The 26,453-nt window shown below is 32.0% G+C and overlaps 1 protein-coding gene across 1 annotated transcript in view; it reads left to right on the top strand.

Annotated features, from left to right (window-relative positions):
* LOC308655526 (uncharacterized protein) overlaps positions 1-26,453 on the top strand; it is a gene marked incomplete at both ends in the record, with an annotated part of 166,739 nt that overhangs the window by 105,731 nt on the left and 34,555 nt on the right. Inside the window, 7 exons of the mRNA XM_081305605.1 lie at positions 11,982-12,035; positions 13,981-14,025; positions 20,135-20,188; positions 20,277-20,321; positions 20,611-20,664; positions 21,139-21,192; positions 25,724-25,777. Coding sequence (XP_081161731.1) covers positions 11,982-12,035; positions 13,981-14,025; positions 20,135-20,188; positions 20,277-20,321; positions 20,611-20,664; positions 21,139-21,192; positions 25,724-25,777 — 360 coding nt within the window. The remainder of the gene's footprint in view (positions 1-11,981; positions 12,036-13,980; positions 14,026-20,134; positions 20,189-20,276; positions 20,322-20,610; positions 20,665-21,138; positions 21,193-25,723; positions 25,778-26,453) is intronic.

Here is a 26,453-nt window from a genome sequence, read left to right as displayed (position 1 = left end):
CCCATAGCTAGCTATTGTGAATTGTGTTGCTGTAAACATCAATATAGCTGTGTCACTGTAGTATGCTGATTTTAACTCCTTTGGATATATATTAAGGAGTGGGATAGCTGGGTCAAAAGGTGGTTTTATTCCAATTTTTTGAGGAATCTCCATACTGTTTTCTATAGCAGTTGCACCAATTTCCAGTCCTACCCAAAATGTATGAATGAACCTTTTTCCTTCATCCTTGCCAACATTTATTGTTACTTGTATTCTTGATCACTGCCATTCTTATCGGAGTGAGATGAAATCTCACTGTAGTTTTGGTTTGCAAATTTATCTAATTGCTAGAGACATTTAACATTTTTTTCATATATTTGTTTGTTAATCATTTGTCTTTCTTCTGTGAAATGCCTGTTCAGTTCCTTTATCTGTTTATTGCTTGAGTTATTTGTGGGTTTTGGCATTAAGTTGTTTGAGTTCTTTATAAATCCTAGAGATTAATGCGGTATCTGAGGTACAGGTGGCAAAGATTTTCTCCCATTCTGTAGGCTGGCTGTCTCTTCATGCTCTTAATTGTTTCCTTTTGACAGTATTAATTCTTCCTATCCAGGAACATGGGGCAAGGGTCTTTCTATCTTCTAAGGCCTTCCTCAATTTCTTTATTTAGTGTTCTGTAATTTTTATTGTAAGGTCCTTCACCTCTTTTGTTAAATTGATTCCCAAGGTTTTTGTTTGTTTGTTTTGTTTTGAGGCTATTGTGAATGGGATGTTTTTCCTAATTTCTCTTTCAGCTGATTCATCATTGGTGTATAGGAGCACAATTGATTTATTTGTATTAATTTTGTATCCTACTACTTTGCTGAATTCATTTCATGTTCTAGAAGTTTTCTGGTGGAGTTTTTCGATCTTCTAAATATAGAATCATGTTCTCAGCAAACAGAAATAGTTTGAACTCTTCTTTTCCTATTCATTGTCCTTTAATTTCATTCTTTTGCCTAATTACTCTGACTAGAATTTCAAAGACAATATTGAATAGAAGCAGTGAAAGAGGCCATCCCTATCTTGTTTCTGTTTTTAGAAGGAACGCTTTCAGTCTTTTTCCGTTTAGAATGATGTTGTCCTTGGGTTTGTTGTATATAGTTTTTTACAAGGTTGAGGTATGTTCCTTCAATCTCTGTGTTTTCTAGTGTTTAAAACATGAATGGTTGTTATATTTTGTGAAATGCTTTTTTTGCATCTATTGAGATAATCATGCAATTCTTGTCTGTTTATGTGATGAATTATGTTTATTGGTTTTCTTATATTGAACCAATTTCACATTCCTGGGATGAAACACAGTTGATCATGGTGCACTGTTCTTAATGTGTTTTTGTATGCAGTTTTCCAGTATTTTATGAAGACGTTTTGCATCTTCATCAAGGATATTGATCTGAATTTTTCTTTCTTTGATGCGTCTTTGTCTGATTTTGGTCAGGGTGATGCAAGCTTCATAGAATATGTTTGGAAGGGCTCCCTCCTTTTTATTTCATGGAATACTTTGGGAAGGATTGGTGTTAGTTCTTTAAAGGTCTAGTAGAACTATTCTGAGAATCCTTCTAGTCCTGGGCTTTTCTTTGTTGATAAGTTTTTGATAGCTGATTTTCCTTATGTGAAATTTTTGTTTAAATTTTCTATGCCCTTCTGTTTCAATTTGGGTGGGTTGTAACTTTCTAGGATTTAGTAGTACTTTCAAGCATATTGGAATATAATTTTTCAAAACAGTTCTGATTATCCTCTGTATTTCAGTAGTCTCTGTGGTGATATTTTTTTTTCATCACAGATTTTAACAATTCAAGTTTTTTCTTTCTTTATTTTAGTTAGCTTGTCTAAGGGTTTATCAATTTTGTTAATTCTTTAAAAGAACAAACTTGTTTTGTTGATTTAAATTTTTTTTTCAACTTCAATTTCATTGATTTTGGCTCTGATATTAATTATTTCCTGTCTTCTACTGATTGGATGTTGGTTGTTCTTCTTTTTCTAGGCCTTGAAGTGTAATGTTAGATTATTTATTTGGTATCTTTCTATTCTTTTAATGAATGAGCTCAATGCTATTAACTTTCCTCTTAGAACCACCTTCATAGTGTCCCAGAAATTTTGATATCTTGTATACATCTATTCTCATTTGCTTCTAAATATTTTTTTATTTTACTCCTGATAACTTCTGCTCTCCATTCATCATTCTGTAGTGAATCATTTAGTCTCCAGGTATTACTGTAATACCTATTTCTTATCTTATTATTGATTTCTAATTTCATTCCATTATGATCTGATAGAATGCATGGTATTGTGTGTGTGTGTGTGTGTGTGTGTGTGTGTGTGTGTGTATTTGCTAAGAGTTGCTTGTGGCCTACTATCTGGTCTATTTTAGAAAACATTCTATGTGCTGCTGAGAAGAAAATGTATTCAGTCATTGATGGATGAAATACTCTATATATGTCTGTTAAGTCTAAATTATTAATTGTATTTTTTTTTTAGTTCTGCAGCTTCCATATTAAGTTTTTATTTGGAAGATCTGCCCATTGATGAGAGAGGTGTGGTCTGTTTGATTCTTAATATTGAGAAAGATTTGTTTGATGTATGTAGATGCTTTATTGTTTGGATGCTTCATTAACATTCAGGATTATTATTTCCTGTTGTTGTATAGTTTCCTTAAGCAGTATGAATTGGCCTTCTATGTCTCTTCTGATTAATTTTGGCTTGAAGTCTACTTTTATCTGATATGAGATTAGAAACTCCTGCTTGTTACAAGATCCATGAGTGATATGTTTTTTCCTATCCTTTCACCTTCAGTCTGTGGATTTCTTTGCTTATGAGATAAGTCACTTGGAGACAGTGTATGGTTGGGTCTTGTTTTTTAATCCAGTCTGCCAGCCTTTGTTTTTTTATTGATGAATTGAGTCCATTAACATTCAATGTTATTATTATAAGATATTTATTTCCTATCATTTTGATTTATTTCTTGTTTTTAAGTTTAATTAGATTTCCCTTTAGTTGACTATTTTTTTTCAGTGTACTTTCTCCTTCTTGTGGTTTTCATTTTTAATTTCCATTTCTTCTTCATGAAATATTTTTTAAAATTTTTTAATTCTAACTAGTTATACATGACAGTAGAATGCATTTTGCCACATCATATATAAATGGATTATAACTTCTCATTCTTCTAGTTGTACATGATGTAGAATCACACTGATCATGTAATCATGTATGTACATAGGATAATAATGTCTGATTAATTCTACCATCCTTCCTATCTACATACCCCCTCCCCTCCCTTCACTCCCCTCTGCCTAATCCAAAGTACCTCTGTTCTTCATCTGTATATCAGAGAAAACATTAGGCCTTTGGTTTTGGGGATTGACTCATTTTGCCTAGAAAGATATTATCCAGCTCCAACTATTTGCTGGCAAATACCATCATTTCATTCTTCTTTAAGGATGAGTAATATTCCATTGTTTATATATACTACAATTTCTTTATCCATTCAACCATTGAATAGCATCTAGGTTGGTTCCATAGTTTGGTTATTATGAATTGAGCTGCTATAAACATTCACGTGGCCATGTTACTATAGTAGGCAATTATTAGCATCCTGTAGGTATAAACTGAGGAATGGAATAGCTGGGTCAAATGGTGGTTTTATTCCAAGTTTTCTAAGGAATTTCTATACTGCTTTCCATAATGGTTGCATCAATTTTCAGTCCCACCAGGAATGTATGAGTGGACCTTTTTCCCACATCCTCACCAACATTTATTTTACTTGTATTGATAATTGCCATTCTGACTGGAGTGAGAGGAAATCTTAGAGTAGTTTTGATTTGCGTTTCTCTAATTGCTAGAGATGTTGAACATTTTTTTATATTTTTTTTCATTAATTGTATGTGAAGTCTGTTCAGGTCCTTGGCCCATTTATTGATTAGGTTATTTGTTTTTTCAGTGTTAAGGTTTTTGAGTCCTTTATATATCCTGGAGATTAGTGCTGTGTTTAAGGTGCATGTGATAAAGATTTTTCTCATTCTGTATGTTCTTGATTGTTTCCTTTGCTGAGAGGAAGCTTTTTAGTTTGACTCCATCCCATATATTGATTCTTAGTTTTACTTCTTGCACTTTAGGATTCTTGTTAAGGAATTCAGTTCCTAAGTTGACATGGTAAAGATTTGAGCCTACTTTTTCTTCTATTAGGTACAGGGGTCTCTGTTCTGGGCCTAAGTTTTGATTCACATTGAGTTGAGTTTTGTGCAGCTAGTTGAGTTTATTTTGTAGTATGAACTTTTTAGTTGTGAATTCTTCTAACTCTTATTAACATGGAAGGTTTTTGTTTTATCTTTAATTCTGAAGCTTAATTTTTTTGGATATAACATTCTTGGTTGGCATCCATTTTTTTCCAGAGATGGTTTATATTATTCCAAGACCTCTTAGTTTTTAGGGTCTGGTTTGAGAAATCAGCTGAAATTCAGGGGTTAACCTCTGAATGTGACCTGTCATTTTTCTCTAGGCACTTTTAAAATTCTGCCCTCTTTCTATATATTAGGCATTTTCATAATAATACATGTTGGTGTGGGTCTGTTGTAATTTTATATAATGGGAGCCCTGCATGCCTCCAGTATTTGATTTTCAATTTCATTCTTAAGGTTTGGGAAATTTTCTGGTATTATTTCATTGAAAAGATTTTACATTCCTTTATTTTATACTTCAGAACCTTCATCTATCCCTATGAAACTTAAATTTGGCATTTTCAGGTTATCTTATATTTCTTGAAAATTCTGTTCATGGTCTCTTTACATCTTTTCTTCATGATCAACTTTATTTTCAAGATTATATGCTTTGTCTTCATTGCCAAAAACTCTGTCTTCCAAGTAATATAGTCTATTGGTGATGTTTTCTATTGAATTTTTAATTTGGATTATTGATTTATTCATTTTGAGGATTTCTGATTGATTCATCTTCAGGATCTCTGTCTCTATATTGAAGTAATCTTTCATTTCTTGTATTTTATCTTTGATTTTATACTTATATCATATTTTACCTCATGGATAGGCTTACCCATGAACTTTCTAAACTCATTCTCTAACATTTCCTCCATTGTGATGTCAATGGAGTCTGTTCTTGAGGCATACTGGGATGGTTAGGGATGCTTTTCTATATTGTTTGTGTGTCTACCCATCTATCTGAATGGATCTGAAGGAGCAGAGCTTTTACCCTACAAACCTGTAGTGACCTGTTGGTCTCTAGTACTTCATAAATTAAAGGAAGCCAAATAATAGTAATGATCTATGTAAATAATGTATATCAATAAACTAAGTACTTAATTCCTATTATGACATATATAATGTTAATTGACACAATAAATAGAATTGGTGGAATCAGCAATTTCTATCAGTAATAACAGTAAGTGATCATGTATTGTGTCTGGCATAAAATCAAACATTTTATTTAAATTATATTTGATTTCCACAGTATTAATTATTATTATAAGCATTAGTGGTGTGCTCTGGCATTATATAAATCAATTAATGATGAAAGATTTCAAGAGTAGAGTTAATTAAGAGGAAAGATGAAGAGAAAGAGCTGGAAAGGGTTCACAGTTTCAATAGGTAAATGTGGGAAGTGCAAAAGTGAGTAGGATGTGATAGTTAGAGGAGCAAGGAGAAAAAATAGAAGTAAAAAATTAAAATAAGAGTGAAAGAACAATAGAATTTGGCTGTTAGCAAGAGAAAAGGGAGAAAGAGAAACAAGGGGAACAGAATGGTACAGAAGACAATGCAAAAAAATCAAAATAATCAAAAACTCTCTCAACAGACAGAGCAAAGAAAAATAACTACCTTCAGAAAATGCTAGAAATAAGAAAATAGAAATATATATATATATATATATATATATATATATATATATATATATATATATGTCAATGACTCATTCAGCATGCTAGGAAAAATGAAAGAATCTTGATGAAAAACTATGGAGTCATTTTTGTTGTGGTGAACACAAAAGTCAATGAGAATATATGTTCACTGTCTTTGCCCAACTGGTTTTCTTTCCATTTCTCTTTCTTCTTAAGGTATGTACTGGTGCATGATTAGGGAACACGGATTGTCAACTCCTTTCTTTTTATTGTGTTGCTTACCAAGATGCCTGTTGGACTTCAAAAACCTTTGCTTCCCTTCTGGGTAGTAAGATGAAGTTTCAGATGGGAAATGCTCTCAGCTCCTCTCCAGGGTGAAGCTGCAGCTGGGTTCTGTGAAGTGTTAGTGAAGGAGGCACTCTCAGGGTAGAGCTTAGGTCTACTGAGGCCCCAAGTGCTTTATTGAGAAGCTAATTCTCTGAAGAATTTAAATCAACGCACCCTTAGAGCCCATCAGATGCCAAACTGTGCTGGGAGACCATACCCCAGGATCCTCCTCAAGGATCCACTCCTAGGACAAGGGAGTTCCCTCCCGCTTGCCACTTCCATTGCTCACAGGTATCTTCTCAGCCCCTTGGGGTCCATTCCCAAGTACAATCACACCTCAAACCTGCCAATTCAGGGTTTTGGGTTTTTTTTTTTGTTTTTTTTTCTTGTACTGGAGATTGAACCTAGAGCAAATCCCCAGCCATTTTTTCCATTTTATTTAAAGAAAGGATCTCACTAATTTGTGCAGTTCCTTGCTAAGTTGCCGAGGCTGGCTTTGAACTCATGATCCTTCTGCCTCAGCCTCCCAAGTCACAGGAATTACAGGTGTGCACCACTGTGCCTGGCTTTTCGGCTCACTGCAGGTGGTTCTGTGTTCTTTACTGTGTCTCAGGTTCTCCCAGCGTGGATGCACCTGTCCATTCATATTCTTAACCTGCTTCCTTTCCAGCCTCTTCTGAGCACAGATACACCCAACCTCCCTGACTTGTATTCCCCGGAGCAAAATACTCTCATACCTAATTTTCCCCAAATTTTGCTAGGCTCCAATTATTTCACGTGGCTGGTGCCTGCCTGCCTGTGCTGTGTATTTGAGCTAGCCCTGTTTTCCCCAAATCAAGTTCTCGGTTCCTGTATCTGCCAGCTGTGTTCAGCTCAATGTGGCCCCTTCCTCAGTTCTCCATGGACAATTCCCTTTATATTTTTTGAGACATGGTTTCAACAACTTGCCCAGGCTGGCCCCAAATTTGCAGAGTGCCTGCCTCAGTTGCTGGGATTTCAAGTTGCAGGGATTAAGAGCATGCACCACTCCTCTTGTCTCCCCCTTAAATTTTCTCTTATTATAAACAAAATTGTCTTCAATTTTTCATTAAGGGCAAACATATTAGCCATTTATCATTGGATAGTTAAATATTATATGTTCTCTTTAAATTTAGATTACTAAAACACCATGAGAAACATAGTCACTAGTATTTTAAGCATAAAAGGAAAAGATCATTTGATAATATTTGAAGTGGAGAATACTAGATTTGTGAAATATGCATATGCATTTTTTCTTGGTAATTAATTAAATTAAATGTGCTATTTGATGTTATATGTGAAGTAGATATTTAAATATAGAAATGGAACTAAAATCGCCATAAAGAAGATGGCAGACACCTGTGCATTACTTTATAATAACACACCAGATCCTCTTTCTTCTAACTATAACTTAAAACCTATTGATGGACATTTCCCAGTCCAAAATAACATATTGTTTTTTGTTTGTAACTTTTATTAATATTGCTCTTATTATTTTATGGTGTTAAATATTGAACTCGTGTCCTTGCATGTCAAGTCCTATCCCCCTAAAGGTATACCCTGAACTTATTTATAGATTTTAAAGAGAGCTTATTCCTTCATATTTTAGGTAGATGGTAGTGTTCAGTCTTATTGCACATGGAGTTGAACATGATTTGGTTGTAAATAATTATTGTAATATAAAATTTTAAAAACAGTAATAACAGCTTTCTATAAAATTGTACACTTAAATTTTTAAAGTCAGTGAAACTAAGGCTAGGAATTGATAAAAGCAATTCATTTTATGTATTAAATATGATAATGGCACTCTTTACAGTCAATATACTGACAGTAATAGGAATGAGAACTATAAAATCTGAGTTCAGGTCTTTCTAAATATTTATCAGGACAAGGTCCTTTGGACTACAGAATTCGGTTTTCAGCTATATACTAAGTTCCATGTTTGGTATTAATAGTTTATAAAAAATATTAATTATCATCATCTCATATATGAAAATAGCACAGTAACATAGAGAAGTAAAATTCTTTCCAGTATTTTCCAGTGATTTAGGAACATTTCTAAGCTTAGATTTGGGAAGATGTTACTGTAAATCATGCTTATACTTCTGGCCAAATGATCACTTACTTCCCTGAATAAACACTAAGCATGGAATTAAGTCACTGTGAACTTAGTGATGTCTATTTTTTCTTACAAATAAGAAGTGTCCTCTCCTAGACACTATAAATATATATTGAAATGGACACATTCCAAAATAACATATTGTTTTGGCCATTCAACAGATAATTATTTTTTTTAAAAAGAGGTAATTATTTATTATTTAGAATCATGTTGGCTTTTCAAATTTAACATTTGTCTTAAAATTTATTTCTATTTAAATCTTACTTCCAAGAAAACTCTTTTTTCCCAAAATAAAGTATTGTATTTATTCACTGTTTACAGATATAGTTGCTATTTGTAACATGTTTCTTTGTGTTTTTTTTTAACCAGTACCATTAGTTTGGATTAAAATAACTTTTTGTTAGGAATTTGGTATATTTTAGAATCAAAGCATGTTAAAATATGTATATTAGTGAAATTATTTCCTTGGCCTTAGGTTATTGGCTGAGATTCTTTTTTTTTTCTTGTAAAGAGGAATATATTTTTTCTTCCTTATTCTTGATTTCAGGATCTTTACTAATGTAGTTAGTAATCTCTACAGTTATTCTTGAAGACCTCTTGTGATCACAGTTACATTTTAGACCATTCATGTGTGTATGCGTGCTTTTGAATATTGAAGTGGTGTAATTCTTACTTCCCTCCTCTTCACTCATTTATATGGATCAAAACCCATATTACAAATTAATATTAGAGGACAACTATAGGACTGTAGGGACCTTCTACAAACCAGCCTTTGAAAATGGAGAACCCAAGAGGCTACTATTAACTCATCCTCTTCCATCTGGATATTTGAGTTCAACTAAAGTTCACTCTCTAGAGATCTTGAATAAAACGAGGTAGCAAACAGTCTTTACTCGTCACAGCTCTTTAAACATCATAATGCTACTGTTCTATTTTATATCTTTACTGTCATTATTTTAAAAACTTCTTGGAACATATCTGATATGATCCAGCTTCTTTAAAAGCATCAAGCTATCATTAATTCATAATAGAAAAGAATAGTGTTTAAGAAAAATGTGGAAGTTGGGAGAGAGTATTTGCATGTATTCGATAACTTCAAATTTCATATTCTTTTTCTAATTGCAAGTAGCTACCTCTTTAGTGCAAAGATTCTGAACTTCATTCTGTAGTGCCACAGACAGGAAATTCTGTAGTTGCATTAAAAAATCATTTGCAGGACTCTGCTTGATTTAATCAGTAGTCTCTTTCTTGTACTTCATTGGCCATGCAAATTTTTGTGTCTCCAAAGATCTGAAAAATTTATGTCAAAACTGGTTTGACAGGATTGAAGATAAACATGAAATTGGAAATGGGATTTACTCTCAAAACCACCTAGAAAACTGTTGTAAAAATATAGATTTTTCAGACCTAACAGAATAAATTATAAGCAATCAAATCTTACTACATTTTAAGTTTGACAGAGAGCAAAACTATACTGAGTTTCCTTTCTATGAAGACAAAAATATCACAGCCTTAGAATAGTGGACAAAATAATACCCTTAAGGCACCCAGACTTCAGCAGTGTTTACTTTTCTAACTATAAAAAGGAGCCTCTCCTCTTTTCTCATATATCTTTCTACTTTTCTAACTATAGAAAGGAGCCTCTCCTCTTTTCTCATATATCTTTCTGTTGGAAGAGTCTATTTGAAGTAAACTGTATTTTGGCTTCTTACTCCAGTGTTAGAATTTCAGAATATAGATCCTTCTGTTTGACATCTGTTATTAGTGTCTATACTTAGCCCCAGACTATTTTAGATACCTATTGCTCAGAAGTGTTTCAAATACGTACATTTTATAGAGAATTTAGAGACAGTGCTTTCTTTGTTTCAGGGAAAATTTGCAGTTAATTAAATTATAAAGAGAGTACTACTATCTAGTAGAGTATCATGGAAAATTGTCACTAATTTTTAAGTGATTCTGCCTCTTTCAGTAAGACTATACTTTTTGGATTCTATCTTACTAGAAGTAGTCTAGTAACTATATCTGACTAACTGTAGTATGACAAGATATATGGAAGATCAAATTTATTACAGTATTTTCTTCTTCTTTTTCATTACCTGTACATCATAAATACTTTTAAATATCCATATTAGCTCATACTATATAGAATGATGTATTGCAGATTTGTAAGCTTTCTGACAACAGAATTTGACTTCAAAGGACAATGAAAGCAAAATGCCTGCTTGAACATCAGCTGACTTTGAAAATGGAATGACTACAATATGTTTAATTACACAGATGGGTTTTGCAATTATCTTCTGAATACAGAATAAGAAAACTACGCTTTTAATATGTGATTTAGAAACATCATCTATTTTGTTTCTGTTATTACACTATCTTCAACTTAACCCATTCATGTTTGTATTAAGGAACTAATGATATGGGGTGATTGGTTAAAAATACAATATTTAGTTGGCTTGCCTAAAGAAATTATAAGAATTGAATGATGTATGTTAATTTTTGTTATTCTTATGAATTTTTTTATGTTATTGAGGTATTTACATAGTAAGCCTTAAAAATTATTGTATAAAGCAGTGTTCTAAAATGAGCCTTAAAGTTGAAAAATCCAATGGCAAATCTTTAGGGAAAAAAGCACTAGTATCTAAAAGTAAGAGTAGCCAAGTACTGAGTTATTTTGCAATAGAATTCATAATGAGAAAGTTTGTTACTTTACTATCATCCTTCATGGTTTTACAATGTAGAATTCCCTGTAGGCATTTGGGAAGCTTTAATTTTCAGAGGCAACACATTTTGTTTTCAGTATTTCTCTGTGTTATGCCTTTCTCCATTAAAATTGTACTTAAAGAACTTCAGATTTGTGCATATTGTGTCTCAGAATGATGAGTGAAAGCATTCAGTAAACATAGTAGACATGGGCTGGGGTGTAGCTCATTGGTGGAGCACTTGCCTAGTATGTGTGAGGCACTGGGTTCAATTCTCAGCATCACATGTAAAAAAATAAATAAAATGAAGATACATAGGCAACTAAAAAGATAAAATAAAATATATTTTGAAACATAATAGACAGGGCATAGACTCTGGAATCAGACTACTTCCATTCAGCTCTCAGACCCACCTATTTCTAGTGGTCTAACCTTGTGCAAGTGAGTTAACTTCTTGTGCTTCAATTTTCTCAACTGCAATGTAAGGATATAAACACCCATTGAAGAGATCTTTCAGGAAGATGAAATGAAATGTGTATATATAATACTATATATAAAGTTCTTAGCATACGGTCAAGTGCTTCATAATAGTTATTTTCATCCTCTTGTGGTATAGGTATAGAAACAATGTAAAATAGCAGAAGTAACTAATGAATTGTCCAACTATAAATTTTGGTTATTTTCCCTCTCATTCATTGATTCTTTATATAATGGTAACAAAGCTCTATCTTTCCAACTTAGCTTTCTGTATATATTAAATGGTGTTTAGAATAATTTTTATAAAATACAGACATATTGCATTAAAAATCAATAAAATAACACAACAACTGTTGCATTACAATGTAGTGATTAGGAAATAAATACTTTCTATTACTGAAGCCTTTTTAGAAAACACAGTAAAAATGAGTTTATATTTCTTGGCTTTAATAGCATTCTTTCTCTTTCCCTGTGCCAGGGTTTTCCAGGTGACTTTGGAGACAGGGGCCCTGCTGGTCTTGATGGCAGTCCTGTGAGTACATTGTGATGGTCCAGGCTTACATTTCAACATCATTCATACTCCATCTGCACTTTCCATCTTCAGTATTATATTTCTGAATAAACAGTATCAATAAATTTTCATATCACTCTGCATACACTAAATTGAGAGTTTTCAACATGAGAATTAAACGAAAAATATTCTTATACACTTTTTTATGTCAGTCATTAAAATTAATTATTTTGTCCATGATGAGTGTCACTGCTAAAGTAAAATATTAAAAATATATGATCACAACACTGACTTTTTTATATGAAGGTACTAACAAGATCATGTAAAACATGTGCACTCAGACCTGCCACTTATCCACCTTACTTCTTAGTATTTTATAGAAATCTACTTTAGAATTTTTTATATGTCAATGCTCAGATTGGGAAAGAGTTACCATTCTAAACTAGTTTAATTATAGTATTAAGGAATAATGATGGATTGTTGTTTTTTACACTCGGTGAAATAGCTTCATTTTTTGCCTTCAAAGAGCATCTGATAGCTGTCCTCCCATCTATGCCAAATTCTTTTCATGAGATTTTAGAGTGAAAGAATCACCTGCAAAATCCTGATAGCATGAATTAGGAATAGTTCCTATAGTTAAATATAAGTGAACGCTTTCATCAACAGTTTGAAAGTAATTTCTTTTAAAATCTCTTTCCAAATTATAACTATGTAGCTAATTCAGTGAACTTAGATGAGGCTTCATTTGTTACAAATCATTAAAGATAAGAGAAGAATAGAACTGATTTACAAATAAGTTGTTAAAAACTTGGATGATATTTTAAGTGGAATATTTGCCATCTTTTTTTTTAACACATGATTCTGGGTAGCTTCCCATCTCAAGAATAATAAAGTAAGTAGTACTTAGGTTTTTAAAAAATATCATTTGTGTGTTTGCATACCTAGTATGAAACAATTTTATTTAATTTTTGTCAACTATATATACATTAAGTCTAGTAGGGCTGGATTCATAATATTTAAAACTTTCTTTTTGATATCTGCTCTTTATTTTAAACATATAATGCTTCTTGAGGAGCATTTTTGAATTTTTATTTGTATGAGTAAATTGCATATTTTTAGTTTACTGTTTCATAATTCTCTGTATATTATGTCTTTGTTTCAAAATAATTTGAAATGCAAGGGGTGTGGTTATTCTTATACCTTGGGCCACATAAAAATAATATGACACTGACATATTGTGTTCTTTCAAACAATGAAAACAAATATCATTTCTGCTTTATAAATAATAAAAATGAAGTTAGAAAGTTAAAAAAAAGATTTTTCAAAAGAGGTGACTGTTTTAAACCATCTTTTTGTAATCTTATATGCTGACCATATGCCTTCTCATACAATATGTAAGCTAGTTATGTCTATAGTACTGCTTGCTGGAAGCATTCACTTCTTTTATTAAGTACATAAAAGGAATAATAATTCTGTATCCTATGCTTGGTGGTAGTGCTAGCATCCAAAATCATGCAGCCAACGATACTTCTGAAGAACAATAAATTGGCTCTGCAAATTTGCACTCCTCAGGAAGAAGCATGAATAAAGGAATTTCAGAAGTTAATGATAGTAGAAAATAAATTTTATATATTCTTTCTTAGAAATTGTTCCCTTCATCATCAGAAAATACCTTTAGTTGTTTGTAATCATATTTAATTAATTTTATTTGTTTATTAGTTGCACATGACAATACAATGATCTTGACATATCATACATTTGAATCAAATGAGGTATAATTTCTCATTTTTCTGAGTGTACAGGTTGCAAAATCACATTGTTATACAGACACATATATACATACAACAATAGTAGTGTCTATTTTATTCTGCTGCCCTTTCTATCCCTCCTTCCCTTCCCCTCCCCTCCCATCACTTCTCTCTACCCAATCTAATTTAATTAATTTTATATATTTCTTTTATAATAGGGGCTTGTAGGTGGGATCGGTCCTCCAGGGTTTCCTGGGCTTAGAGTGAGTATCATCACTAAATACTATCATTGTCATGAAACATTTTATTGAATAATTTATATTCATTAGATGTATTATAAAAACGTAGGAAAATAAGTTTTACTGTCATTGTTGATATCAGCCTTATTCAATGTATTTTTCAACCAAATAAGAAAATTATAGCAGTAGTATAAATGAAAACATTCATCATATTTTATGATATGCTAAAATAATACTTGTTTTTCCATTCCAATTGTGTTCATGTATTTATGCCTGTTAGATTAAAGATCTTAGTCAGGACTCAGTCTCTTAAAAAATATAAGACATGGAATAGCCACTTTTTTCCTTTGAGATAATCTTCCACACCATCCAATTTGGAGATTGACTTGAACAAAAACACATGATAACTATAGACTTTATTTTGTGGTATAAAATTGAACAAATGGTTAGGAAAGTCTCCTTGAACAAAGGTAGAAGCTAGACTTCACCAATGCCATTAAACAGTTTAATACCTAATTGACATGCTAAAAAATACAAGAAACTATTTGTCCACTTAGCCAGTTTTTATACAGTGTTTTCTCAAGGCACAGTTTAGCAGGAATAATTCTGTGGAGGCCAAAACAATGTAGTCCAGATATGTAGCTTTCAAATAAATTTTAGATTATTCATTGGAGTGAGCAGACTGCTACTTACAATACAGCTTCATAAATAAATATATTTCTCTCAGCAAGTTTATTATTCGTGATAGGGGTATAAAATTCAGATATTTTATATAAATTTATAGCCTAAGTTTTAGCATTCAGCTGAGCTAATGGCAGGATTGATACGTGTTTATTAAATATAAGTAGCCTAATGAGAAGAGACTCTTAAAAAAAACGTTTTCATTAGTACATTATTCATAATAGTGGGTTTTGTGTTTCTAAATCTTACTGGTTCTTTTTAGTTATATATGACAGTAGGATTCATTTTGATATAATTATAGAAGCATGGCATATATCTTATTCTAATTCAGTCCCCAGTACCTCTCCTTCCCCTTTCCTTCCCCAACCCTCTGATATCTTCCCTCTACTCATCTATCTGCCATTTACCCAATGTTTTTTTCTTAATTAATTTCTTGTGGATATACACTGTGGTATACTAATATATATACATAGGATTGTTATGTCAGATTCATTCCACTGTCTTATCTTTTTCTATCCTTCCTCCCTTTCCTTCATTCCCCTTTGTCTATTCCACTGAACTTCTATCGCCACCTGCCATTATTGTGAGTTAGCTTCCACACATCAGAAAAACATTTGACCTTTGGGTTCTTTGGGGGATTGGCTTATTTCACTTAGCATTGATAGCTTTCAGATACATCCATTTACTAGCAAATATCATAAAAATCATTCTTCTTTATGACTGAGAAATACTCATTATGTATATATGCTACATTTTCTTAAAGCAAACTATCTATATCTGTATCTATATTTATACAAAAGTGGGATGTAATCAGTAGCAGAGGTAAAATTTTCCTTAAAAATTTAAAGCTTGCTTTAACTTATGAAGTAGGTAATTAAATCTCCAGAATTTTATACCATAAATTACACCCATAATATTTTTAGACCACATTTGGACATAGGTCTTCGGACTTATTTAGTATTTTTTCTCCAGCCTTGAATTGCCCCAAAGCACAAGGTAACAGCTTGATCAAATAAATAAGTCAAGACTTCAGTTATTGGTACTGGGGTAAAATTAAAGTCAGCCTAACAAATGTGCCATCTTGGGATGACATGCATATAGGATTTAGACTCAAGAAGGCTAAGTGAGTCTAAGACATCTTAACCTTTCTCTTGCATGTTAGTAATATTAATAGTAGTAGTAATTATAAAATTAGCAATAGCATCTCACATACATTGTTGTCATATAATTCTCCAAACAACCCAGGACCAGTTAGTTTATAAGTATTTAACCCAGATTTAAGCCAGATATTCAAAGTCCATAGTCCAAAATTTTGTGTGCTTTACCACTTCCTTAAAATTTATTCTTCCTTTATGATATGCTAAAATAATAATTGTTTTCCATTCCAATTGTGTTCATGTATTTATATCTGTTAGATTAAAGATCTTAGTCAGGACATAAAGTGTATATTGTCTAACTCATGAAATTTTTTAAAGTCTAAGTAAAGGTGGAATGGATCAGTTTGCTTTTTTGTGTCCTCAGGATAGAAAAAAGCCTGTAAGCAGCAGTCAGACCTTATTAATGTGTAGGTGAAAGTAGTTAGACTAAAATATGCAGTTAATAATTCTTAATTAATATATTAATATTAAGTTGATTAGCTAAAAACTTCTGTAATTACTCTTAGGGTTAAGACCAAAATTAATGTGGCCCAGCTTTGGTTGGTTCTTATCTGCATCTTGAGGACATATTCTTTGTGCACAAGACAAGTTTGTTCACTTTTCAGTAGTGTCTCTATTACAAAACCTTTGCATATTGAATGTCGACCTGAAATATTGTACCTCTAGTTTTCTGCTTAACTCCTTCTTATTGCTATTTATTTGGTTTTATAAAAATACATTTCATTGTGTATATTTGAAATTTACAACATTATATATATAGACTAAAATAGTAACCTTATTGAAACAGATTAGCATATCCATTCATCTTATATAAATTCCTTTAAAAAAAAACACTCCTACTCATCTTTCAGCTCCAAGTTGTAGTACAGTTCCTGGCACATGTGCCCAGAAAAAATAACTGGCTTTTCTATCCTTTCTCCTTCTCCACTCACCCTTCAGTAGATGGAAAGAGATTCTATAGAAAATGTAATGGCCAAAGATACTAGCAATCATATTTGTAATTCTCATCTAATCTACATTGGTAAAGACAGAACTTTATACTTTTCAAAGTCATTTCACTTACATAGTCATTTGCTCCTCAAAGAGTTTTAATGTAAATAAGGTAAATAATATTAATTTCATTTCATATTCATTAATTTTTTAAATCAAAATTATATAAGTACCTGCTGATTTATCAAATTCTAAACTAGGCCTGAAAGTATGAACAAGTTAAGATTCTTTTTACTTTTTTTTGGCAAGGGATCAAAATTACAATCTAAAAACACAGAAAGAAAAACCATCAGTTTCATACATTCTGATTATTGCTACAGTTGACTAAATGCAAAACTACTGAGAAGATAGTAATCTGTTTTGTCTTTGTGGAAGCCTTTTTTAACTGTATCTTAAATATTGTGTATAAGTGAGTAAATGGGAAAGGGAAAAGTGTTTTTTAGGCAGAAGAATGCTATGTTCAAACATACAGAAGATGGGGGAAATAGAAATGTTTGGGAAATGGAAAGAGGAGCACTGGGATTATAGCCTAGAAAGCAGCGTAGTCAGGAGCAGGATGGAAGGTGAGGTTTTGAAAGTAATTGGGAATAATTATGAAGAACCTTTATATTGCATAGAACATTTGTCCAGTGTTACAGCCTCCACCTTACCTCTCAGGCATTCCTTTTAGCAGACCTAATAGGTGCTACTACTTTATCTACATTATTTTTTTTCCATGCACTTGGTAGTTACTGTCATTTGCTTTATCAATTTACAGTAGTAAAAATGATTATTGCCTGTTAGTATGGTGGGTACAATTGAAAAGCCCAGTGTGGAACTCCCAGTTCTTTCCTCAGTACACTCATATGAACTTTTATTAATTGCCCAGTGGCTGCTCCAATGCTTGAAAGTATTTCTTCTATCTGTTCCATTTTCCCATGGAAGAGGAGTGTGATAGGGAATGCTGAGGAACCTTTAGGTTACCTTTATGAGTTGAAAACTGCTCTTCAGCTTTAATGGATTACTATCTGAAGGCCACAAATCTTTGGAACAAGTATTTTCCACATAACTTGTGATATGCCACAACATGCTTGGTGTTTCTTGGAAATTCTAAACTTTACCGTTCAATTTTTATATACTTTGTATTTTACTAATGTTTTATGACATATTTTTTATATCTCCCAGTATTTAGTATTTTATAATTTTTATCTTAGAGTCACTAAAAAGTAAAATAGAATGTTATACGTATAAAGTACATTCACTTGAAAATGCCAGCTTAAAGCACAGTAACATATTTACTGAAATAAAATTTAAAATATTATATTGTCTTTAAAAAACCAATAATACACTGTAAAGACTTTTTTTCCTTGTTTTGTAAGATATTGCTTTCCAAACTTACATGGATTATTTATGTATAATTACTAAACAGAGATATTTATTAGGTGTTTTGAAACTATCATAAGTTTTAAAGCTATGAACTGTGAATAATTGTTTCCTATTGAAAGAATTTGGAATTACAAGCAATGATGTATTCATATTGCATATTTATTAAGTTGGAAAGAATTATCCTTTGCCTCTAACTGTCCCATACATTTCAGGTTTAAACATGTTGGAAGTAATTTGTCTTAGTTACATTTCTCAGATTTTAAGACTCATCCAAAGTAAAAATGTCATATTTTCCATTCTGAAATTTATGTTATATAAATGCAGAGTATTATAAATGTTCTGTTATGTCGGGAGATAGAACTCTAGAAATTATAAGTTAACTAACTTATTCAGTATTCATTCCACATTTTCTTTCAAAACTCCTATGTACCAGTTATTATGTTGAGTCTGGGAAATAAAAAAATGGATGAAACTTTCTCACAGAATGCACAAATTCAGGGGAGAAAGGGGGAGAAATGTACAGTACAGTATTCTAAGTAGGATGCCACCAGGGCCTTCCAGTTCTGAAATTTTCAAAGGCTCAATGCATATGATATGGGAAGCATGTTCCAAGAATAGAAAACATTCCATTATAGCAAGAAAGTAGAAACTGGGAGAGGGAGATGTACAGGGAGAAGCAGGGACAAATGCAAAGTAGGGAGACTAGAAAGTTGGCAGAAGCCTGATAGAGAGGACCTGGGATGCTAGCCTGAGAAACGTGAATTCTAACTAAAAGGGCAACACTATAAGCATTTCACAAATACAACTATTTGGTTTTTTGTTTTGTTTTGTTATGTTTTGTTTTTTATAAGTTAGGGATTCAGTGTATTTCCCAGGCAGGCCTTAAACTCAGGTACAAGCAGTCCTCTTGTCTCAACCTCCAGAGTAGCTAAAACTACAGGCACATACCATCATGCCTGACTACAAATAAAACTTCAAAAGTTTTTTAACATTTGGAAACCATAGAGGAAATATTTATAACTGTTTTATCTTTCAGGGCAAAGAATGATATGGGACTCAGGACAGATGAGAGAAAGAGGGAAAAAGAGGCTCAGTGACACAAACTATACCTGATCTCCAAACCATCAAGGGATTTTTTTGCCCATATTTTTTTTCAAATTTTTCCTTCAGATACTCCTTTGTTGCTATTTGTCCTTTGTTTTCTAAGAGAATATGTTGAGGGAGTTGTTCTATATTTTTAGCTTACGGAGACAATAGTAGTACTTCTGTTTTTAAGGAATTGAAACATTAAGTTGAGAACCTTGATGACAGACACTCTACCTTTTATTGTTTCTTTAAAACTATAATGTTTTGCATGTATTATGCTCAGTAAGTATTAAGTGATGAATTAATGCTGTAAATCCATAAAACACAACTTTGTGTCTATTGCTTGATTTATCCTTAAAAGCATTATAAATTTTCTCATTCTGCAATTTTCATATCACAGATAAAATCATTGTAATGCCTGGCACATAGTAACAGCTCAGTGAATGTTTGCTGAAATGAGCAAATTAAAATTCTAAGATAAATAAGTGAAGTATTTATTGACTACTTCCTGGGAGCATGACACTAAAATATTTCTACCTAGATGTTTCCTATTTGGAGAAATATTACAAAATGAACATCATGAACAATAAGTGGGTGTTCAAAGGAGAAAAAGATCCTTATAGGCCAGATAAGTATGAGAAGAATTAAAAAAATAGGATGGTTTGCATGAAAGTATAAAAGATTGGTAATATTTAAAGTGTACCAGGTTTAAGAGATAGTTGAAGAACAGGGCACTGTGGGAGCTTAGTGAGATGAACTGCTCTGAGTTCATTAGTTTATTAATTAATTTCCCCATATTCTTTCTAATCCTAATGAATGCTTACTGATTCCTTTTTTTTTTAACTGATTTTCAGGGCAATGTTGGCCCTGTGGGACCGATTGGACCTTCTGGAATTCCTGGCCCAATGGTATGGTTCTTCTCTATGAATAATGGATATTTCCCTTTAATCTCTCCATGATATCAAAAGATATCACCTTTTTCTTTTTCTTTTTTAGAGTCTTTCAGGAAATAAGGGGCTACCTGGAATCAAAGGTGATAAGGTGATTTAAATATTAACATTACCATAGTGATATTTCTACACATGTCTTTTTTTACCCAATCAACAGAACTTAAGTTTCTAGAAGAGGTTACATATTTAGAGAAATATTGAAAGATGAATGTCACTTCATGAAATATCTCAAAATTTTTATCCATAGCATCTATACTATCAGTTATATTAATTTTTCTTAGAAGGAGGAAAAATAGAGAAATTATTCTTCTATAATTAGTACTTTTTTATAATATTGCCATATTTATAATTTTTATGATTTTGTATGAATTGTACTCTAGGGTGAACAAGGCATTGCAGGGGAACCAGGAGAACCAGGATATCCTGGAGACAAGGTAACTTTTATACCATTAAATTTTTTTATTTGTTTTGTTTTTGGTACTAGGGGTTGAACTCAGAGGTGCTGAACTCAGAGGTGCTTTATCACTGAGCTCCATTGCTAGCCCTTTGTATTTTTTATTTTGAGACACGGAATCACTAAGTTGCTGAATCTGACCTCAAACTTGCCATCCTTCTGCCTCAGCCTCACAATTCACTGGGATTATAGGCGTGTACCAATGTTTCTGGTCTCAACCATTAATTTTATATAAATGTGAAAAAAACAAATTCAAAATAAAGGAATACTCGATATTTTAATTATCTATTTTGTTAGGATATGGTATTAGTATGGTTTTAAGTCCTTGTTTGGAATTGGTTTTCTAAATTTCACTTAAAATACTCCTATGAATGTTCTTATAGTTTACAAATAGAGATATTTGCCTTTTGTGATATAATAGTTTTCTTTTCTCTCTGCTGTTCTCTTTCTTTAGGGTACTATTGGTTTGCCAGGACCACCAGGCATCAGAGGAAAGCCAGGACCTTCAGTAAGTTTTAACTTTCACCTTTGTTCTGATTAGCAGAGTGCATGTCATGGCATGAGAATTGATACTTTTGATGTTGGTAGAATATAAGAAGTAGGATATAGCTCAACAGTTTTAGAACATAGCTAAACTGAACTTTGTTCAGTTTTATAACATAACTAATTCCTCAGGTTTTCATCTCATATTCCATAGATGCTCCAACCTTTCCTACCCTAGGCCAAAGCCAAGTTTCTTTGATCCCTGAAGATCTTGATTAAATTATTCCTTCCAATGATTTATTATAGACTGCTTAACAAAACAATGGGCTTTTAAATCAGAAATTTTAAAGCACTCTAAATAATTTTTCTGAATCAGTATCATTAAGGGGATATTTCTGGAAAAAAAAAAAAAAAGAACATGTCACATTGTTGTAGCCCAAGTATTCTAATTCCCTGTTGCATTAACTAGTTGAAAGGAAAAGACACTTTATGTTGCAGTTAACATATAGTTATATTTATAAAACTTAACATATAGTTAAATTTATAAAACTAAAATTATTTAATAATTAAACTAGAATAATTAAAGCATGAGTCAAAAAATATCTCAATATTAAAAATGATAATTGTTATAGTTAATATTTATTGTTTATAAAGTTTCAGGTGGTATTCTAAGAATTATACATCTCATTTAATACAACAATCCTGTGAAGTTGGTACTCTTATTATTCCTGTTTTATAGATTAAGGGTATTGAGACACAGGGCATTAAGTAACTTTCCCAGGGTCTTATAGATAGTCACTGACTACCTGGGAAGACCTAGGTTATCAGGAATGTTACAGCCCATGCTTTAACCACTGTACCATACTATTTTAGGTCTTAATATTTTAAGATTGTTTTAATATTGATTACAACTCTATAAAGATGTAGGTGATATTAATTAGAAAAATTAGAATTAAAATATACATTTTAAAATATCACTTTCCTGAGCAATTTATTGTGTTGCCTCTAACTCCACAATGTCATCTAAGGATTATTCATTTTTCATCTCACAAAGCACTATTTAGAAATTTAGGCACTCCCTTTTTTGTAACATCTAATTGTGACAGCATGTGTATATGTGTATATATATGTAAATGTGTGTGTGTGTGTGTATTTCCATACAAAACAAATTTTGTGATATCTTTTTCTGATGGCATGTTGGTGGGCAACCTTTGCTTTTTTTGTTTAAATGTCTTTATTTTGTTTATTTATTTTTATATGGTGCTGAGGATCGACTCTGGTGTCACACGTGTGAGTCAAGCGCTCCACCACTGAGCTACAACCCCAGCCCAGCAACCTTTGCTTTTACTGTTTTTTTTTTTTTTTTTATCCTGGGCTTATGGAAGTCAACCCAATTAATCTTGTATCCCAGAATTGTGCCCTAAAGTCAAATCTGAGTAATTTCAAAGTGTATAAATAGGGCATGAGAATCGGTCATGAAGCTAAGTAACAAATAGCTTATGTTTTTCAAGGATGATTCTAAACAATATAATAGAATATAGAATAGAGTATGTATGAGAGATGGAGATTTGGTTTCTAGTTCTCAACTCTGACATTTGACCTGCCATGATCTTGGCATTGACTTACCATAGATCCAATTTCTCATGTTAGAATATGTATGTTTCAGAATTCCTGTAGCTCTGTGACTCTATGATATTTCTGTCTCTTAGTAATAGTGCCTACTACTATTGCTATAATCTAAAGAAAAAAGTCAAAATACCTTATTTTACCTCTGTGTTAGTCAGCTTTTCATCACTTTGACCAAAATATACAAAATAACAACTTAGAGGAGGAAAATTTTATTTTGGCTTAAAGTCCCAGAGATTTGGTCGGCCAAGTCCATTGTTCTTGGTTCAAGGTGAGACAGAACATCATGTTGGAAGGACATGGTGGAGGAGCATGACTCCATTCATGGTAACCAGGAAGCAGAGAAATGGAGAAGGAAAGGACCACAGGGAAGATGAACCCTTCCAAGGCATGTCCCTGGATGAACCCTTCCAGGGCATGGCCCACCTCCTCCAGCCATACTCCTTGTGCCTGCAGTTACCACCTAGTCAGTGCATTCAAACTGGATGGACTGATTAGGTTATAGGTCTCACTACCTAATTATCTCACCTCTGAATATTCCTGCAATAACACAGGAGCTTTGGGGGACACCTCATATCGAAACCATAACAACCTTCATCATTGTCGTAATATTTTTTTCCTAAAAGAAATTACAGTAAGTGCTAATGAGGTTCTTTTAGGGCAGAGAAGAAGAGATGGTAATAATTAGGGTTTTACTTACTTCATACTCATTTTATACCCTTCTGTACTATTCTGAAAAAATAATAGCCAGGATTACTTTAGTAGAGAGATAATTGACCATTTTTGTTATTTTTATCAAACCTTTGAAAAATATTTACTTTCAGCTCAAAATTGGGTGGAGATTCATGATTAATATTACTAAAATGAACTTGTCTTTGGTCTCTTGCTGTATCCTTTGTATTAATACAAAAGATGTTTAACCTAGATACCTTCCCTCATTAAGTAAAGAGACTCCTACTTGATGAAGTATTGCCTATACAGAAACAGTTATTAAGAAAAAACTTCCATACCCAATTATACAAGTTAGTACCTACTAAAAACATTTTTACTATCATGGAAAAAATGCTAAAGTTATATGATGTCTTTCACATTTTATATGTCCTACTTTTGGTTTTCTTTCATCAAAGATTTTGATGTGACTGGAATTATTTTCAAGTGGATCTAAGTTATAACATGAAAGAATATTTTCCAGATATAAGAATGTCCTGATCTTGGAGGTTTGTACATTCTGGAATAAGGAAGCTTTTGTTCTTCAAGTATTCAAAAAAAAAAAAATAGAGAAAACTACCACTCTGAAAGTGTTAGAAAATACTCTTTCCCTGAGATAGAGAAAAAAGACAATTATAACTTCCTTTCCATTTTTAAATAAGAAGTCTTTGTAATTTATAAAGATGTACTTAATGTTATTCCATCTCTAAGTTACTTGAAAACTCAAGTTTTTGTGAAGGAAAGGTGACATTTACAATAAACTTTGCAACTGAGGTTTTATAAAACAAAGAATTATTATTATTATAATGAATAAAATTATTCCACATAAAATTATTATTATTATAATGAATAAAATTATTCCACAATTTATGTTTTTAAATATTTGGTTGTTACTTAACTTTTCTGAAAACAAAGGCTAGGCTAGTCATTTTTCCTAAATGCTTGTGAAGTTAGGGTCTGGCTGGATTTTGCCACTAGAGGTCCCCAGTGAGAACCCCATCTCTGAGAGGGATACTTGTCATTTTTAGAATTTAAGACTCCCTATGTACTGATTCTGATGAATCACAGTTTTTGTTTATTTGGAACTGAGAACTTAAATGGGTCTTTGAATGATATTTCATTACCAGACTCTGGATGCGATTGCAGTAGTCGTGTCCTCTTTCACATCCAGGTACCTTAGCACTGAGAATTGAATCAGTACATATAGGAAATTGTGCTCTGGTTCTTTAAAAATGTGTAATCTTATATTGCAACTTGTAGTTTTATGTGATCTGAAGTCCACTTAAATCCAATTTGAAGCGCAAATACAAATTTAATATGAGAAAAATAATGAATTCAATAGTTTTTCTTTCATAACTAAGGGTATCGTTAGACGACTGACCTTCCCTCTTCCGTACTTTCATCTCTTGAAAGCTTTGTCAGCCTTCTCTGGTTTCAGGCTTTATACCACTTCTTTTTCCTTTCCATCCCTGATTTAACATATGAATGTCTTCTAAAATACTGAAATCAAAATCTTCAAACTTTAATTAGAGGATCACAACCATGTCGGAGTTTCAAATATCAGCCAGAAGAGGAGCAAGGATATGAAAAGAGAGATAAATGATTTTAAATTTGGTTAACATTTAATGAATATTTATACTTTCTAAGTGCTAGGTACTGTGCTTATCACTTTACATATATTGTCTCATTTAATCCTCAAAATGACTCAATGAAAATGTAAGTAGTGGTGGTATTCCTATTTTACTGATGAGAAGACAGGTTTAGATAGATTAAGCAACAAGGATTTCAATCCCAGTGAGTCTTAAATATTAAATCAGGACATTAAAATGGGAGAAAAGAATTTTCAGAAACAGTTTAAAGGCTTTGATTATTTAGAAAAGCAATTCTTCATCTAAAATTCCCTACCTCTTTGAGTCAAACTTTATTTTTCTAGCTCTAGGCAAAACACACACACACACACACACACACACACACACACTTTTTTTTTCTCTTGATTTGAGCACTTAACTCATAAATTTGTATGTCTGACATTTAAGAGTAAATATGTATTATCCATAAACATTTTACTTAAATAAACTTCACAGTGATGATGGTTACAAATTAAGACTCTAAAAAGTCATTAAAACTTTGTTAGGCATATATATATATATATATATATATATATATATATATATATATATATTAAGCTAACATATATTTTGATTCTCCTCTTCCCTTTTTAGGGTCAATCAGGTGACCCAGGACCCAAAGGACCAATTGGCCCCCCAGGACCAGAGGTAAAATACTGATGGAAAGATAATGAAATTGAAACAATAATGGTGGAAATTAAACAATTGATAGAATGTGTTCTATATTATATAGTAAGAAAATTTTTTCTAAAGTTTAACTCTATAAAAAGTTTAGAGTAAATTGTGTTCTATTAATTCAGGAGATACCCAACAGTGATGAGTGCTCCTAAGAAAATAGTTATTAACTATCCCTTATCTTAAATTTGTGGAATCAGAAGTATTTTACATCTTGTTTCTTTTTCAAATTTTGGAATACTTACATATTAATAATGAGATATCTTGGGAATAGAAACCAAATCTGAACACAAAATTCGTTTTTGTTTCTTATATACTTTATACACATAGTCCAAAGATAACTTTATATACTTTTAATTCACATGTGTTTTGACTGTGATAGGAGATCAGGTATGAATTTTCCAATTGTTGTACCATTGTTGGCTCTCAAGAAGTTTCAGATTTTGGAATATTTCATATTTTAGATTTTTATATTAGAAATGTTTGACCTATATTAGCCACATTTTCATCCTGATCATTCCATAGCAGATGTATTTGTTCCACAAAGCCATCTATTAATAACACATACTTGTAGCATGAAATCAAATTCTGGGACATAAATTCAATTGAAATATTAGTGCAGAATTCTTCTAATTCTTGTTATATATGC

Source organism: Spermophilus citellus (assembly GCF_964194105.1).
Source record: "Spermophilus citellus genome assembly, chromosome: 9".
Taxonomy (NCBI): domain Eukaryota; kingdom Metazoa; phylum Chordata; class Mammalia; order Rodentia; family Sciuridae; genus Spermophilus; species Spermophilus citellus.
Note: the sequence above shows the minus strand (reverse complement) of the source record. Positions and strands in the feature narration are given on the sequence as shown.